At 39.7% G+C, this 19,653-nt stretch overlaps 1 protein-coding gene across 1 annotated transcript in view; it reads left to right on the top strand.

Moving 5' to 3' along the window:
- The first annotated feature begins 378 nt into the window (after positions 1–378).
- Positions 379–19,653, top strand: part of onecut3b (one cut homeobox 3b) — a 111,544-nt gene continuing 92,269 nt past the window's right edge. Inside the window, exon 1 of the mRNA XM_068015816.1 lies at positions 379–1,402. Coding sequence (XP_067871917.1) covers positions 379–1,402 — 1,024 coding nt within the window. The remainder of the gene's footprint in view (positions 1,403–19,653) is intronic.

Here is a 19,653-nt window from a genome sequence, read left to right as displayed (position 1 = left end):
TTGAAGTGAGGTACTGTTGGGTAGTAGAACAGAGAGCTCTGAACCTATACTGCATCTATAGATAATTTAAATCATGCATTGTTTGATCTAAAACTTCCAACTCTATAAGTAAATGCATTGGTAGGAGAAAAGCTCCGGAAATTCAGTAATGAGATGTGAGTGCTGACGTCAGGGTTGAATGTGAGATTGCGCACTGACACTCTGGCTCCCTCTGTCTCCCCAATCTGCAGCCGTTAAACATCAGCCCGAGGAGCAGCACATCAGTCAGAGAGGCGATCGGAGCGAACCCGTAGCACTGAATTTCAGAGACAGAGGCTACTACAAAATGTTCGATCGAACGGATGAATAGGTATTGATGCCTAAAGCAGTACAGCGACCATGGAGCTTACAATGGAAAATATTGGGAATATCCACGGCGTGACTCAATCAAGCGACCTGATGAACAGTTCCCACAATCGCCAGGCTTCTCACCGTAACCTCACCTCCCACGGCCGGCCTGCCATGGTGTCGAGCATGGCTTCCATCCTGGAAGGAGGCGATTACCGCCCGGATCACAGCCTGGCTGCTCCCCTGCATCCTGCCATGAGCATGTCCTGTGAAAGCCCACCTGGGATGAGCCTTAGCAGCACTTACACTACGCTGACCCCCCTCCAGCACCTGCCGCCCATCTCGACAGTGTCTGATAAATTCCATCACCCTCATCACCACCATCATCACCACCACCATCCGCACCAGAGACTGCCTGGGAATGTCAGCGGCAGCTTCACCCTCATGAGAGACGAGAGGGGCTTACCATCCATGGGCAACCTCTACAGCCCTTACCACAAGGACATGGCGACCATGGGCCAGCCACTGTCCCCTCTCTCCAATGGACTGGGTACTTTGCACAACTCTCAGCAGCCCCTGACCCCTTACGGTGGACACATGGCAAACGAGAAGATGCTGTCTCCAAACGGCTTTGATTCGCATGCTGCGATGCTCGCCAGGGGCGACGAGCACCTTGCTCGGGGGCTGGCGGCTCCAGGAGCTGGGATGATGGCCCATCTGAACGGGATGCACCATCACAGCCACCACCACGGACAGACGAACGGCTCCATGCTCTCCTCCGAGCGCGATCGCCAAGCATCAGTGTCCGGATCGCAAGGCAACAGCTCCAACCAAGTCGAGGAGATCAACACCAAGGAGGTGGCCCAGAGGATCACAGCCGAGCTGAAGCGCTACAGCATCCCCCAGGCCATTTTTGCACAGCGAATTCTGTGCAGGTCACAGGGGACCCTCTCCGACCTGCTGAGGAACCCCAAACCCTGGAGTAAGCTCAAATCCGGCCGGGAGACCTTCAGGAGGATGTGGAAGTGGCTTCAGGAACCTGAATTCCAAAGAATGTCTGCCCTAAGGCTTGCAGGTAGGACGGACAGTTTACAGAGCTTCAGTCAATTTCTGCATCTGCCGGTATTTTTAATATATATATAATGCAAACTTAAGCCACAGAAACACAACATATACTGAAAACTTTGTGTAGAATGCTGAATGACTTCTCCATATAAAATGAATTAAATTATTGAAAGTATTTCCCCACAATCTTCTTACAGTAATATTTCCCCTTATTTATTAATCGCTTTGTATTTCTTTGTCTATTTGATATTGTGTGTATGTGTGTGTATGCGCGTGCATTACACACGCGCATACAGACATTCACAGTGTTCTCTATTCCTCTCACACTCCTTATTTCCCAACAGGATCCCCATTATTGTTCTTTTCCCCTCCCCTCCCCCATGTTTAGCATATGTAAATATGGTAATAATTATTTGGCACAGAAAGAGATTTACCTAATAAAGGTAAGTGTTTTGCTACCTGTTACAAGCATTGCTGCAGTCACACAAAAAGGCCAATTTGTATTTAATCTCCTATTCTCTTCCATATACCATATATCGAGGGGTTGTCTTCTGTCCATTAGATGATTTGTATTGATGAGCAAATAGCAAATTTGTTTCCAGAAGATTAAGTTATTCATACTGAAAGAAAGGGATTATGTCCTTCACCCCAGTTTATGCTTTCCTTTTTGAAATAGTGGTAATATTTTATCTTTGTCACTGGATAGAAAATAGCATGAGAAATTTGAATTGAACTAATATCATTGCTACCTTTTATTGATTGTCAATTGCTCTATATACTTTATATGAAATACGTCATTTCTATTCGATAGTATTTGTACTATGAACTATTCATTTCCGCAACTGAATGGCACGCATGGTTTAATAGCCTTTTAAAATGAGTTGTGGGCCACCTAGCGTGGTCATTGTGACAATGTACTTAGTGCACCCACCATCTCTTGGACCCTCTCTGACACATTGAGCCGCGTCTTCTCCTTGTCAAGTAGAAGCACGAACATCTTCGGTACAGTACTGTCCTCAGGTGTATAATCCATATAGAACCACGTGTCCCACAATTTACCTGCCCCTTAATTAGGTGCGAATCGAGACATCTTTTAGTTACAGTCAATGCTCTATTGAAAAGCAGTTAATGTAATGCAGATTGCATTGGTTTTACAAGACTCTGATAAATAAAGATTTGAACTATCCTGAATTGGCTTTTTAAGTGTCTCTGTTGTTAAACTCAATCGAGCGTTTGTGTTTTATTTCTGTTCCAAAATGTAGTATGGGACAGTTGGGACAAATTAGCACAATAGAAGTAAATGTTACTGGATTTAGTAACACATGCAGAAATAAAATGTAAACATTTTAAATTAAGTTTTTGACAAGAATACAAAGCCTAGCAACTGAATGGCGATATTAAAATTGTAACATTAAAGACAGGTTTTCAATTTCCAGTGGTTATTGTCTTAGTACAGTGATGATAAAACTTGGCGAGTCTGATTGCAAGATTTTGTGATCTCCCATTAAATGGCAATAAACCCTCTGTGCCATAATCTAGCCTAACCATAATATTACAATTAATGGCGTGCACAGTTGCCAGTAAATATTCATTTGCTGAACGATGGTGGAAGTGATGCACTGTAACGATTTTCTTTTTGGTTATCCTTGTTTCAAAATTCTTTGTTATCAGAAGTTCTGCACCGACAATCTGGTCAGCTGCAAGTATTTTGGGATTTAGAAATATTTTAGGGTCCTTTTTACTTATTATTTGGACTAGAATAATTGTTGATTTCCTATTTGGAATTGTTGCTTCCATATGACCAGAAGTGGGCTTGGGAATGTCGGCACAATGTCGTACTGAAGATAGTATGATGGAAATATGAAAAGTAGAAACAGCCAGGATTCTTTATAAGTAGAGAGGGAGACAGAATTGTTCGCGTTTCAAACCACAAAATCAATAGCTTCGAATTACAATTCGGAATTCATCACGGTCAAAGAAATCGATTTTTAGGGTTGTTTAAATATTTTGAAACGGCAGTACATGGCCAGATAATGTTCTATATGGTGAGGTTGCAGTAAAGAAAAATCGCAAGTGAACGTTTTGGGGGTAGTTTCAGATATTATAGATGCAATTTCCATTTGCATGTTTAACGCAATGATTGGGACACCTTGGAGGATCGATGCGTTTAGCAGCACGATTTCATTAGGAAAAGAAGATGATGCGCGAAAAATCGTCGCAGGAGTAATCCGAGTAATGTCTCAAACACTCGCTTAAAACGACCAGGCATTTTCTTATGACATCAGCTGTAATTTGACCTGCTCAGTGGTAAAACAGGTGTTTTTCAATTGTATATTTGAACGTCCCCCATATCAATTATAAAGGTTGCAAATGCTACCATTGCTAAGTACATCAGTGTTTCTCCCAAAGTCCAAATGTCTAGTTTTTAAGTCATAACGTAATATGAATACAATGTTCCAGACACACACAGAGCACAAGGAATATCCGGGTGAGTTTCATTGTAGCTGGTGAGTGAATAAATTGGTTTGTACTAAAGGCGAATGGTTATGCTTTAAACAGCAGCTTTGCTACATATTTGGCTAAGATTACATCATTGCAAATACGTTATCACCATCAACAATAGATATAGCCACACATTAAATCTGATAGATAACACATGACAGAGGGTTTAAAATGGTGGGGGTGGGGGGAGGATTCTTACAGCTCTCCAAATGGCGCTTTAATACTCAGTATTGCTAGAAAACCCTGATGTAAGTAAGGATGCACTCAGAACAGCTTCATTTATACGTGCTTTGAGATATTAAGGAGATGGGGCACATTTTCAGGTACCCGGCTTATTGAGCACCCACCCTCCTCCTTCCCCTCCCCACAGTTTGTACAGATCTCACTGGCAGGTCATAGCACAAAGCAGGACTGATGCTGCTGCTTAATTGAACCCTCCATCCTGATGTGGTTGTGCGAGTCGGTAAATATACGATCAATAAACATGCTGCTGGACGCTGAAATGCCGTTTGCATACGGATCTAACCCTTTCCACTTCACTTTCTTATCCCGTGTCTGTGGACTGTAGATTAACAATCAATTATTTAAAGGAATCTAACGCATTACTCGTGTCTGGGACTATACGTTGGTGGATTGTTTGTATGAGTGGCGAGCCTGATATCATTTATAATCGAAATGATCGGATATCCTTGTTTTGCTGACAACGCTGTCTACATTGCTCGAAGCCTTCCTTTAAGACTTCTTTCGACATTATTTTTTCTCTAGTCATATTAGTGTGGCAGAGATACGGATACGCACAAAATTAATATTCCTATCAAGTCGATTCGTATACAAATGTTTACTCTATGTATAGTCCCACGTATATGGGAACACATATTACAGACCATAATATTTATTCATATTTCTCACTGCGTAGGCGGAATCTTTCCCAGATATTTTCTCTAAAGTCATACTTAAGCAATACCTCGAACACTTGCAAGTCTGCAGATCCTCGTTTGAAAAGGTGCATCTATTATTTACCAGGGTTCAGGATTATATATGCACATACCAAATAAATTACACATGTAGGCATCCAGTTTATACGGCTGCATACATGTACGACACAGTAATAATGGAGTATATGTAAACGTGAAATTATTATCGATTAGCACTATCAAAATGGAGTTGGCGTTTAAGAAGATTTTAGAGCGATAAAAAACATGTTTTTCGTGGGGGTGGGGGAGTGTGAGGTGTTTAATGACGGGGTTGCGACAGTGGGGAGAGAGGGAGGGAGGAAGGGGTGCTTTTGTGCAGCTTGAACTGAGTCAATATTGATCACACAGCGGCTCTGCCTTTGCTACTGGGAGCACCTCTCCGCTCGCAAGTGTGATCAAAAGCCTGTAAATCCCCAAACCAGCTCGACTGAGCTTTCCACAAGACTGATCGGTGCCCATTGCAGTAAATTCTTCTCTCCCACACATCTCTATTGTTCCAATTAACGAAACCAGCCCTGCTGCCGGCTGCAGCTCCTTAACTTTTATCACCAGATCTGCACATGCTTCCCGCAGTCTTCGAAAATCCTGATTTTTGGTAACCCCTGGAAATGTAGACATCAGACCAGCAACCGGAGCGATGCTGGAAATTACAACTTTCGTCAAACTGAATGGGTGAAAAATGGTTCATTAAATCTTTATATCGGAGATGCCAATAGAATAGTTTTGCAAAGAGCCAAAACATCCCGATTGAGAACCGGTTACCACAACAAGGCTTGAAAACACTCTCTCTCCCACCACCAGCACCACATAAAAATAGGAGCCATTTGGCTTTTCGATTACTCGCCTGCGATTGATGAAGTTTCACCAGTAGTTAAAAAGAGTAAATCAATAACTATTTTTGACAACCTATCAACCATTTGTTGCGATATGTTACCAAGATGAGGATTATTTGCAGAGCTAAAACAGTTGCAATAAATGGTGTAAATCGAGGGCTGATGATCGAAATTAGTCTCGGAAAGCGAAATGTTAACAAAATGAAAACTTAAATAAAACCTTAAAGAGACAGGTCTGACCTTTAAAATTTTATGTATAGGAATAAATATATGCACGCGTCCAAGTCACGCCCACTTTGCATATTGATCTCCTCTACATTGTGAATCATATTCTAACCTTAAGACTTTTTTTTTAACATTTTAAGGCGCTGCCTATATTTCATGGGATTCTTAGTCTATCAATTATCCAGATTTCTGGTGATCCTTCCGTTAGAATAATACAATTCATAACTAACTGGAATTATCCAATTACATTGACATTGGCCGTGTTCTGGCTGAACAAAAAAGAGAGCGCCTTCTGAAAAGGTCCAGGCGGAATGTCTGATGGATATAGCTCTGTTTTAAGTGGAGTTTAAGTGAAGGGAGCGAAATTGAAATCCGCGATTGATGGGGTTTGTCCGACTCTTATCAAACAGCTGCTGAGGGAGCTTTGGAATTTGTTACAAAGGTCGCTACCGCCAGCCCTTGTTATCTCGCTTTAAATTGCTGAAGTCGGAGGAGTCTGGTGGAAGTCGGGCTGGTCCCAAACGAAAGTTAAATAGTAACAACACGGAAAAGATAAAATTAACATTTCAGGTGGGAATTCTTTGCGCCAGAGTCCAGACGGGGGTGCTGGAGAGAGACACAGGCACACACACATAAACACAGTCTGATTTTAGCTGTTTTTCACATATTGTTGAATGGACGTTCGGACACCCGTTGGCACCCCTCACCCCCAAAGCCTAGATACAGAAGGACATTAGTTGTTTGGTTTGCAATAAATTGGAAAAGTGAAAGACACAAAGACTCTGAGAGGCCAGTTCAAAAATAAATGGCGTTAATTATTAGTAACACTAGGGTGGCTAGGAACATTAGTCGCGATTAGATTGTTGGAGGTGGTTAGATTATAATGTTGTTGCTGATAATACTCAAAGAATTAATAATTTACAGAGCAAGACGTATGATTTGAAAATTTTAATGTTGAAATGGGTTCAACACTATTAGGTATCCGGTCGTGTGTTTCTTCACCGCGTGGTGTTTTCGAACAGTTGCGCGAATATTCTGGGACATTCGCACTGAATATTGTTTCGAAAACTGGAATAAATGTTAAATAGGAATTCAGGTATTGTGTTTGAAGTATGGTTTAAAAGATAATAACATTTGTGTAATAAAAACCTAAACTGGGTATTGATAATGCATACGAACCATATCATAATAGATACATGTAAGTATTAATACAAATTCTATACTGTAAGTCCAACAGTAATAATAGAATGTTATCATATGATCGCAATGTTATTAATAACTGGCATTATAAATCTAAATGTGAAAGAAACTAGATTCAACTGGACACTTTTTATCTCAGAAACAAATGTATTTCTAACAAATTCCGGGCACAAAGGAGGCGGAACGCATCGCGTTTTAAACTGAAATAAAATGATTAAACATCGGCTCCTAAACTCCTGTTGTTAACCAGAACGGAAAAGCCGTGTGAAGTTGTTAAAATCCGATCAACGAGCACTCCATTAGCATTCCTCAGGAGGATTACATAATTCCCTTTGTTATTGCAGCAAGTGAAAAGAAAATCTTTTAATATATGAAACGGGGCGATGCCTGTACATGTGGGATGTTAGAGTTTGAGTGTACTGGGCCGGTGGGCCAGATTTATTGAGGTAAAAGGACTGGGGTTAGAATTCCTGCAAGCACAGGGATCAGAAAAACCAATCCGCCATGTCAACAGGAAACCTTGATATATTTTAACCGCTTTAACATTTAGATTTCAAACTCAATAATATTAGCAAATAAAAATCTGAATCATCCTTTTTACTCCTGGCGTTCCACAGCTTCTCCAGTGAGTCTCTGATCTTTTTATTTGATTTATAAATTGCTTCTTGTTGGATATAAAAGGCAAAGCGAAATAAAATCTCATGAAACATTGGCCATAACTTTTTTGGACATCATCCAAGTTTTAGTTTCTGATTTGAATACTGAGAATAGTAATTTTCTTTCAACCAACATATTGAGATTGGCCAGTCAATACGCAGTGAAAATATTAGTCAAATTAATCAGAATAAGTGTCCCTGTGAAAAACTGTTGTTCCTCCTGCTCCTCACCTCATTTAAAGATGTCAAAAATAGTAGCTATCTTTTCCTCACGTCCTTTTCAAGTTGTATCTGTCCAGCCTTGCAAACTACAGCGCTAGTCTCAAATGTGATTCATTATTGCTGATCATCTCAAGACAATGAGACACTCCAGCCCGGCAGAAAGGTTAAGATAAACGAAGCAACATTTGAAAAATATATATATTAACCAACATTCGCAATAGTTTTAACGACTGGGATTCGAATTCCGAACAAGAATATCATTATAAGTGCACTCCGCCCTTTGCACAGAATACTGTTCGTCCTGAACAGCTCAAGACATAAAAATGGACATTCTGACATATTCAGAGATGTCGGAGTTAAACATCATTAATTACTGTCTGGTTACTGCTATCGCGGTACAAAATATCTAAAACTCTACTTAAACACAAGAGAATTCTTTTATTTCTACATGTTAAAATAACACATACGCTTTAACATGCCACCCGTAACAAAATGGTGTTCTGGCAAATAAGTGACTCCTGGTGTTACGGAGTACAGCCTAAGCAATCCTTATTGTTCTTTAAAACAATATAGAGAAGATTTTATTAAAGAAACAAGAATTCTGCATTGTCCTGTTGACATTTGGAATGTAATGTAAATCTTGGCTCTCCAGCCTGTGAGCGGTGCAATCTGCACCTTTTAACATCTGCTCAAACCCTCCCTTACAGAGGCAGAGTGTAACTGGGACACCAACATTTATCATGCAGTCTATATTAGGAAAAGCCAATCAGTTCTGATCTAAATACGCTGGAAATCAATTAGTGCTTAAGCAAACGTCTCATGTAAAGGAATTGTCTCCATTATCCGGCACAGGCAGTGCGTGCCTTGACTCTCCACTTTATTTGCGTCGATTTTTAATTTCCCAAATCATGTGATTGCCATGAGTGAGACCCATATCTCTGTCCCAATCTCCAAATCCCTCCCAAGAAAGGCTGAATGAAAATCAGTTTACCAGCGAAACCCATGAGCTGCACACACAAAGGAGCGAGTAGAAATAATATTTTATATTAATACGCCGGCACATTTCGGCTGTAGAATTAGAAATAATTTTGGAGCAACGAAACAATCCTGCAGTTTTCATAAAAATGAGCCGATTTTCTGTTGCGCTTTCAGATTAGATATTTAATATTTCAACAGGGTGTATTAATAAGGATGGGGAGCTGAATCGGCCATTCAACCGCTAATTCCAGAAAGCAGCGACCAATTTCTGTGGTTAGAAATGGGAACACCACATTTTAAATCGATTTGTAATTACAGCCCAAAGCTTGAGGCGATTTTCGTGTTTTTTGTTTGTAGATTTGGCTGTGGTTAAACATTCAAAATTACTCGCATTGTGCAAATATCGTAATTGAAATTTCAACCTGACCCCAGTCCCATTGTCTTAAATGGGGACAAACGGACGAATTGTCCTGTTCAAAACACCCATAGTGAAATTTTATTCACCACGAAGAGTTTAGGTGCCTTTTTGGAGGACGTGTGCTTTTGAGAATTAAATGTAGTTCTTCATTAAATCCAACTTTCATATTTCATATTTGCAAATGAGTATTAGGTTTTAAAACATTTCCAGTTGGAGAGAGGGATCAGATTGATAGACCAGCCGCAACCCCATATTATTTAAAAAACTAGAGCAGCGTGGAGTTCTCGCTAAGAAATCCGTACAAAATTCACTTCAGAATAAGATATGTCAATATACCCTCAAAGTAATTCTCCATGTATCTTTATATATAATTCAGAAGTATTTTAAGATTGACGCATTATATTTCCATATGACCATTGAGCATAGTGACACGCACAAAGTATGAATATTTCATCTTTCACGACAACCTTTTCTTAAGAAATTTATTTTCGTTTTTTGAGGAGTTTCAAGCAAATATTCTAAAAAGATGCGAAACCACAAGAGACGCGCGTTGGGAGTTTCGTTTTTTAAAAACTTATCGAATAAAGTATTGTGAATGCAGTCAGCGAATGCATTGTGAAATCCTTACTAGGATACGTCAAGAATTCTCCTGGAGTGATTTTAGCATTAGAGGGGATCCCAGCAGAACTGCCACAAATAAAAGATTGGCCTATCTAAATTGTTCGTTAAATTGGTGGAGACACTCCGCAATTATTTTGATTATTTATTATAGCTAATGGGTCTTTGGAATGTCATAGAGCAATTTTAATATGTACCAGCACAAAAAAATACATAAGGTTAATGGATTGCTTTTGTTAATGTTTCGTTTCCGATGCTACTTATTTCATAGAAATGCGATGTAATTCAATGGCAATTTTCAGTTGCTTTAATTTAATTAATATATATATATCCTAGATCAGATGTTACTTAAATTAGTAAAATAAAAATCCTGAATTTGTTTACATTGTAAAATTTAGACAGTACCCTTGGCTTGGTAGTTATGAAACAACCATAGAAAGTCACCTACGTTGTAGAGTAAAACAGGATTCGATTGTGAAGTACAAATAATATTGATGATCTATTCATTATTGATTTTTTTAATGGGTGCTCGTTTAAGGTAAGGAAGGTACTGGGGTATGGGATGTTTATCCCTTTATTTGAAACAATATCAAGCTTTGTCAGATTCCCTATTACAATTTTCAGTAGCACTCCTTTGGTCCCCTTTCACTGTTCCAGCAATGTACTTCCGTCTGTGTCACAACAGCTCCCCCTACTGCAGTAGCTTTGATGCTCCTCGTCACGTTTTTGAGTTCCAACCTTGGCAAGACTATCAAATTAGTGCAATTAGGGATACACTCCAAGGCAGTTTGATCCTTTCCACTGAAACTTACACGGAGTGTAATCAGACTGATTTGACTTTCGACCTTTAGCATTCATCACAGAGCGACCAAGAAGACTTTTATCACCGTCTTGGCTGGGTTGAACCCGGGCCAGAAAAAAGTTACAACATTCTACAAACCACTACATCCATTTTATTCTACTGTTAATAAGGTCACAAACAGATCGTCAAATAGTAGTTTGTCAAAATACTCTACTCACCGTTTTGAATGTCACCAACATGCTCCCTATCTCGAACACTTGTAATAACGTGTGTATATAGGTGAACGCCCAATTTTGTGACAGCAGAATTACAAAGACCACAACACACCTGCTACAAAATAATATCAGCTGCAATAGAAATTAGCAGCTGTACTTAGAAATGCACTCTTTTTGTCAATTGTACGGTTTAATTTGGATTTATTTGGTCATTGTTAACTCTGTCCTTGCTCACTGTTAGTTACACCTGAGCTTCTTCATTCGAGTCTGTTTTACCTTTACATAGCTTTTAATCCTCCTTCAGCTATAGTTTGTGTTGAGCAGGGTGAAAGAGGATCTCAGTTTAATGAGTCCTCCATTGTATAGTTAGCTAGTTCTTACTCTAAGATGCCCTCGGTCCTCTTTTCTAGAGTCTTCCACCTGAAATCACCAAGATTATTCATTTTCATTAATTAGATCTGGTTATCATGGGAACCTCAGCAGATTTGCTTGTTGGGCCTGGAGGATGACATTTTCCAGCTAAGATTTCTCAACCAGAATCTTCTTCATATGAAGGAACAATAATAAATCATTAATAGCTCCAGTCAGGGGTAGGATGGGAAATGTCTTTCTCCCCTGAAGGTCAGGACTGTGGAACACCCCTGCCTTTGACTTTCAGTTCCTAAGAATGCGGGAGGTTAATGGAAGTTATTCCAAACTGGGCCTGTTGTAGTAGAGTGGAAGTTTTCCCCTATAAAGAATGTAACGAAGATAGCTACTTGCTGCTCTCAGAAGAGTGAATGATTTATCCCTTCAGAATTATGGAGAAGAGCTCACATTGATCATATTTTAGATCAAAGGGGTTACTTTGGACCAGGGCTAAAGCATTAATCTCAGGATCCCAATATAGTTTATATAACTAAACAACCCAGGCCAATAATGATCAGTAATTATAAAACACAAGGCCTGATCAGTTCTCAGTTAGTTAATCTTAGGAGGCAGCAATACACACGTTACAATTGGTCTCAGAGTCCCTGGGTTAGAAAGAGGAAAAATGGCCAGGGTTCCCGTTCCTGATCATAATCATAATGTTTATCCATACTGAGGGAAAGATCTAGCTCATAGCACATGAAACAAGCTAACTCTGTTAATAAACATTCATTCTGTCATTCTGTCCAGGGGGATGGATTGTGGTACTTTATTCAACTTTGTGCAATATGTTAGTCTGTACATAATATCTGTTCATAGTTTGCATTCAGTATATGCACTCTATCCCAAGATCAACACAGTTAGCTTCAATGAAGATCAACTGTATTTTTTTTGTGCAAAGCAGGGTGAGTTTTGGAAGAACCGCACTTGGGTTTAAACTGATCACGTATTTTTGAACAGAAAATTAATAGTAGAAATGTACAGCCAAAGTATGTCTCACAGCCAATTCTTTAAAAGAAAAATAGAATTGCTGCATTAGGAAAAGCATCATTGAAAACATATTACTGAACTCTGTGCAGCTTTCTCTGTGGTTTTATAGACAAATGCAGCAGCCAAATTGCACATGGCAAGGTCTGATAAATAACAAATAAGATTGTGACTGGTTAATTTGTATTGTTGGAATAATTTTAGGGATGAATGTTGGCTAAAACACCAGAATTCTCTGCTCTTCTTCAAATGGCGCCTTAGGATCTTTTTATATTGACCTGAGTAGGTATATGGGCCCTTTGTTGGCCCTAATGTGCCAACCTAAATTGTTTGCTCAGGTCTAGGAATGGGGCTTTGATCTCTGGTTTTCTGATTAAGAGGCAAGCATGCTTACCACTGAACCAAATTGACACCGATATCTTACAATACCATGAAGAAAATGATCAGAAAGCAAATACATCACTATTCTTGTGTGTAGCTAAAGAAGAGGGGCTGCTTTAGGGTGATATGTTCCCAAATTATCTCAATCATTAACCCTTTGAGGATTTATTGTCACTTTTTATGCTTCTGAGGCAGAGAAGAAACATGATAAGTTCAGTATTTAGTTACTTTCTGCTCTAAAGTTATAAAGTAGGATCAAAGAGACACAAAAAAAAGCCTTTCTTCATCCATGTTATCTTCTGAACAAACTGCAAAATGCCACTCTTGCTATATGTGTTGTTTGTGATGCAAAAATGGTGCTGCAGTGGTCAGAGTGTACATTTCTCCACGGCCCTATATACATTCTGAATCAAAACTTGTCTACCTATCTCTGAGCCTACCACAGGTTCTGCTGCTGTGTAAAAGCAACACTTTCTGCAGACTGCTTTAGTTTCTGAAAAAGGAGTTCCCTTTTTAGAAAGTTGATGCATCAGGACTACTTTTTAAAAATTAACATATGAACATAACATACGTATTAGGAGCAGGAGTAGGCCACTCGGCCCCTCGGGCCAGCTGCGCCATTCAACAAGATCATTGATTGTAACCTCAACTCTGCATTCCCGCCTACCCCCGATAACCTTCCACCCACCTGTTCATCAAGAAAATATAACCTAGCAAGAAATATAAATATGGATTGTAAAAGCTTCCATAAGTATGAGAAAAGGAAAAAAATTGGCAAAGACAAATGTGGGTCCATTACAGGCAGAGACAGGAGAATTTATAATGGAAAATAGAGGAATGGCAGAGAAGCGAAATAATTACTTTGTGTCTGTCTTCACAGAGGAAGATATGAAGCAGTCTCCCCGAAATACTTCAGATCCAAGGGTCTAGTGAGAATGAGGAACTGAAAGAAATTAGGATTAGTAAAAAAGTAGTATTGGAGAAATTAATGGGACTGAAAGTTGACAAATCCCCGGGACCCGATGATCTTCACCCTAGAATGTTGAAAGAGATGGCTATAATGGATGCATTGGTGATCATCTTTCAAAATTCTATAAATTCTGCAATGGTGCCTGCAGATTAGAAGCTTGCAAATGTAACCCCTCTGTTTAAGAAAGCAGGGAGAAAGAGAAAACGGAGAACTACAGACCTGTTAACCTGATGTCGGAAGTAGGGAAAATACTAGAATCTATTATATAGGATGTGATTACTGGACGCTTAGAAAATAATGGTCTGATTGGGCAGAGTCAGCATGGATTTATGAAGAGGAAATCATGTTTGACAAACTTGTTAGAGTTTTTTGAGGATGTTACTAGCAGAGTGGATAAGGGGGAACCAGTGGATATGGAGTATTTGGAATTTCAGAAGGCTTTTGATAAAATCCCACATAGGAGGTTACTAAGCAAAATTAAAGTGCATGGGATTGGGAGTAATATCCTAGTAAGATTGTGGATTGGATAACAGGAAACAGAGAGTAGGAATAAATAGGCAGGCTGTGACCAATGGGGTACCACAAGGATCAGTACTTGGGCCCCAGCTATTCACAATCTATATCAATGATTTGGATGTGGGGACCAATTGTAATATCTCCAAGTTTGCGGATGACACAAAAACTTAGTGGAAATGCGAGTTGTGAGGAGGATGCAAAGAAGCTTCAAGGGGATTTGAACATGGCAGATGGAATATAATGTGGATAAGAATGAGGCTATCTTCTTTGGTAGGAGGAATAGAGGTGCAGAGTATTTCTTAAATGGTAAGAGATTGGAAAGTGTTGATGTCCAAAGGGACCTATGTATCCTTGTTCATAAGTCACTGAAAGCTAGCATGAACATGCAGCAAGCGATTAGGAAGGCAAATGGTATGTTAGCCTTTATCACAAGAGGATTTGAGTACAGGAGCAAAGAAGTTTTGCTTCAATTGTATAGAGCATTGGTAAGGCTGCATCTGGAATATTGTATGCAGTTCTGGTCTCCTTGCCTGAGGAAAGATATACTTGCCAATGAGGGAGTGCAGCGGAGGTGCACCAGACTGATTCCTGGGATGGTGAGATTGTCCTATGAAGAGAGATTGAGGAGACTGGGCCTGTATTCTCTGGAGTTTAGAAGAATGAGAGGAGATCTCGTAGAAACCTACAAAATTCTTAAAGGGATAGAGAGGGTAGATGCAGAAAGATGGTTCCCTGGCTGTGGGGTCTAGAACCAGGGGACAAAATCTCAGAATAAAGGGCAAGCCAGTTAGGACGAGATGAGCAGGAACTTCTTCACTCAGAGGCCGGTGAATCTTTGGAATTCTCTGCCCCAGAGGGTGGTGGAAGCTCAGTCACTGAGTAAGTTCAAGACAGAGATGGATAGATTTCTAGTTGCTAATGACATCAAGGGATATGGGAATAGTGCGGGAATATGGCGTTGAGGTAGATGATCAACCATGATCTAGAATGGCACAGCAGGCTCCAAGGATTGAATGGCCTACTCCTACTCCTGTTCCTACATTCCTATGTTCCTAAGAACATAACCACCTCTGGCTTAAGAATATTCAAAGACTCTGCTTCCATCGCCTTTTGAGGAAGAGAGTTTCAAAGACTCACGGCCCTCTGAGAGAAAAAAATTCTCCTCATCGCTGTCTTAAATGGGTGACCCCTTATTTTTAAACAGTGACCCCTAGTTTTAGACTCTCCCACAAGGAGAAACATCCACAACCACCTTATCAAGAACCCTCAGGATCATATATGTTTTAATCAAGTCGCTTCTTACTCTTCTAAACTCCAGCGGATACAAACTTAGTCTGTCAAACCATTCCGCATAATTCACCTGTACATTCCAGGTATTAGTCTTGCAAACCTTCCCTGAACTGCTTCCAATGCATTTACATCCTTCCTTAAATAAGCAAACCAATACTGTACACAGTACTCCAGATGTGGTCTCACCAATGTCCTGTATAACTGAATTAATTAATTAATTTCTCTTTCTATTTATTTGTTATTCTCCCACTTTCTCCTCCCCCTCACCATTTCCCTGAAGGTATTCATTTCTTGTTAGGATCAGCCAAGTGGCCATCAATTATGTGTGCCTAGGCAGGAAGGATCAGGAGCTTTTTTTTTTAAACAACTCTTCAACTAAACAAATATAGTGTTGATCCAATGGACCAATTTTAGCTTAGCTCACAATCACAGGCACTGTGGCTGTTTATTAATATGAAGTTTCAGCTGTGGGTTCCAACTTCTAACAGAGGTAGACAGTACCTGGGAGGATTTTGTGAAGTAAACAAAAAAGGAGACGCGACTAAGATTCCTTTTGGTTCCTTGTGATATGGTATCCCCTCAGTCATGAAGTTTCTTCCATGGTCAAATTTAAAGAATGCCATGAGACTTAACAAATTATCTTTGCTTTATACAGCAAAAGCTTTGTTATCCGGCATGTGCCGGACCTGAGCGGTGTTGGATTACTGAAAAATTCTTACCAAGGGAATACAATACAATAGTTTTAATTTTAAGAGAAATTATTTATATACAAAGTACAGGTGATGTACAAATGCAGCACCTCCAAGATGACTATCAGCAGCATCACTAACTAATGTCAAGAACAATCAACAGCACTCGGGAATACTCATCTTGGGAAACCTTTGGGAAATGTCTGCTGGTGCTGGATGAACCCCAGCTGCTACAACTGACACTCGTTTAGGGAGATTTTGTAAATTCCAAATAATAGAGCATGCTAATTGGTAAAGTGCCAGATAACAAAGCTTTTACTGTAGTATTCCACAGCATAAATTTTCTACCCTTTTTCCCCAAAGGCATCAGCTCATGGCTGGAGCATGGTTGGATGGGTGGCAGTTGCCCTCCAGTAGCTTACCTAATGGCCGTCATTCACCTGTGTACTTTCCTCAGTGTCAGTGGGTTATTCAACCCTGGAGGGTTATCATCTCTGAGGCCTTATCTTGTTTTTGCTTAAAATTCACTGATGTATACTTCCAGAAGGGGCTGCTGGAAAGCGAGCATGAATCACAACTTCATTTTTCTCTGCAACATTAGAATTTATATTTAAAGACTTATGTATCATAACCTTTTGTAAAGAAAACTTTATTACAGAGCAAACAAGCATATATCAACAGACAAGGAGCTATGTACAATGTTCAGTGAGATAGTGATTTTACAAAAGAGGGAATTACAGCTTTTAACACTGGAACCCAACAAGATGTTATATAGTATTAACAGAATTATAGGGTTGAGCTGTGGATGCCATTCACAGCTCCAGTGGCAGCTCACCATTTGCAGGAGGGTCTGATGGGGGTTGAAACAATTGGGGAGTGGTTGGCAGAGGGGGCAAGGTCAGTGGCCAGCAGTGGGCCACAATTTTCTTGTGGAGCCAGGAGGAGCACTTCTATTCCTCCTTGTTCTACAATAAGGTAAGAAATGTTTCTTACCTTTCCAATTCCTTTCAAGACTGCTGGTTTGGATGCTGAGCAGTCATTTGTGGATCAATCTGATGAAGGGGTTTGAAACTGGCAGTATTTCCCCGTTTGTATATGCACTGGGTCTAATGCCAGTTTTAGCCACGTGCTGTGAATGCTGACTTAGCAGCCCTGACCAACATGGCAGGTGATGCACTTCCAGCATGCAATGAACAATGGATTAGACTCTTGGGCACCCATTTTATAGACATTCAGGACACATGGCTGAAACTGTCTCCAGGGTTTCTAATTAATTTCCTTGATAGTTTTCGAATGCAGCTTCGCACCAGAGTGTATTTACAGTGCATCCAATGTACAATTGTATGTATACAATGCATAATCTATGGGGTATATTACCTACTAGAGATGATTTCACATCTCCTGCTTCTGTGCACTCTGGAGTCAGTTCATCAACGTCAGTCTCAAGTTATACTGCTTCTGTTGTGTTGTGCTGCATATGAAGCTACTTTACATCTACATGAAGTTGTGACTGTGGTTATTGTGATCTAGCCAATTGTCTTACCTAACAGTTAATACATTCCAGAAGATGCAATGATGCAATTGTTGCACAATGACAATTGCTATTAATTTATTTTAAAAATGTTAAAACTACTGTAAAAACCATACCTTACACTGGAAAAATCCCCTTTGCAGTAAGCAAAGATGTCTGCTCCAATGCAACATTCCCTACTAGGCAAAATAGAAGTGTTTTGTGGCAATTACCACAGCAGGCTGTGCACAAGCCAAATCCTGGGATTTTAGTCTGCCATAAAACCTGCCTACGTTCTCTCTAGCAAGCATACCAAAGCCCTTTAAGATTGTTTGATAGAAATTTGCCAAATGCTTGTAGCTAGTTAAGAAACTTCAGTGATGATTAATGGAATCATCTGCACGCATTTTTGTTAAATTGTTTAGCACTCTATGGACATCATAAATAATGAATTGAAAATATATAATTAAGACCTGTGCCCAGGAGAATTCCCATTATTACCTGGGGCGGATAAAGAGGATTGTGCAATCAATTCCTAAAATTTTAAAAATCACTAATTCTGCAATCAAACCAGAACAAAACCAGCAGAGGTTAATAATTTTATATGTATATTTTTCACCCTGTTTTTGTGATTGTATGGTCAAAGAAGGAAGAGATGGGAGGGAACTTCCTGTACTTAGCTGTAATGAAACACAAAATGATTTTTCTTTTTATGTCCTAGAGCGGCTTGTACACTTTCTGGCAATGTTCAGCTTTGCTCAGATAGACTTAAAAATAAGCGACTAAGTTAAAAGTGGGAGAAAGTCTATTTTTCTCTGTAATTAGTGACCCACTAACTAAATTCTATTCTCAGCAATCACATATTTCAAAGCCACACCTTCCAACAATTTCATTAGTGGCCCATTAATTATGGAGAAAGCTGTATATTCTGTTTTTGCATTAAAAGAGGAATTTCACCACATGGAAATAATTTTTTGATTGGTGCTCCCCGGCTGAAATGAATTGTTATCTCTACTAGGGCTTTTATCCAGTCTTTCCAGGAAAGGGTCAATTTATTTTAATTTCTTTTTTTAAGGTCAGAATTAAAGAATGCTGGCAGTGCACAGGGGAAGAAAAGACTTCTGATACAGAAGGGAAATAATGGCTGCGGTAATTTTAACAATAACACACCTGGAATTCTTCCCTTCCAGGGAAAAATCCAGCTTTTGACAGGGTATCTCTAATGCAGTATTACGGGTTTCTTTGCTTTTGCTCCTTATCACTGCACCACCTTTTAAACAAGAAAATCAGATGTGTGTGGTTACTATAACAGCCGTCCTCATTAATCTAATATGTCCATAGTTGACTTTAGTCACGACCACACATATAGATGCACCTTGTAAAATTGTGGATGGAAGCCAAGTAATGGCATTGAAGATGTGGTAGTATCAATAATTGACACTTTTATATTTCCTTCTCTAAAGCCCTGCGAATGAATTACCTCTCATACAAAATTTAAGTCTACAGCAAATATCTTTTTTTTATAATTTAAAATTAAATTTTCTGTTTTCTTCTCTTAATTTTGTTGCATTCATCAAAGTGAAGCGTATCAGTGGTGGAGAATGAAGCTTTTCCCATTTCAGGCACCCAGTGTTAGTATCAAGTACTGTCAGGTCAGGTAGATCACAGCCAGATGCATAGTAAAGCTCCCTGTACTGTGTCCCAACAACATTCCTCAGGCTCAGTCTCAGACCGTCAGCTTCTACTGCATCAGGGTGCCATTTTTTCCATATTCCACATGAGCCATTCTGTGTGTAATTGCCAAATAGTGTTGAATTAGGAATAGTTTTATACTTTGGTGCATGCCCACTAAAAACTAGAGTAAGAC

Source organism: Heterodontus francisci, chromosome 36 (assembly GCF_036365525.1).
Source record: "Heterodontus francisci isolate sHetFra1 chromosome 36, sHetFra1.hap1, whole genome shotgun sequence".
In the NCBI taxonomy this organism is placed as follows: domain Eukaryota; kingdom Metazoa; phylum Chordata; class Chondrichthyes; order Heterodontiformes; family Heterodontidae; genus Heterodontus; species Heterodontus francisci.
Note: the sequence above shows the minus strand (reverse complement) of the source record. Positions and strands in the feature narration are given on the sequence as shown.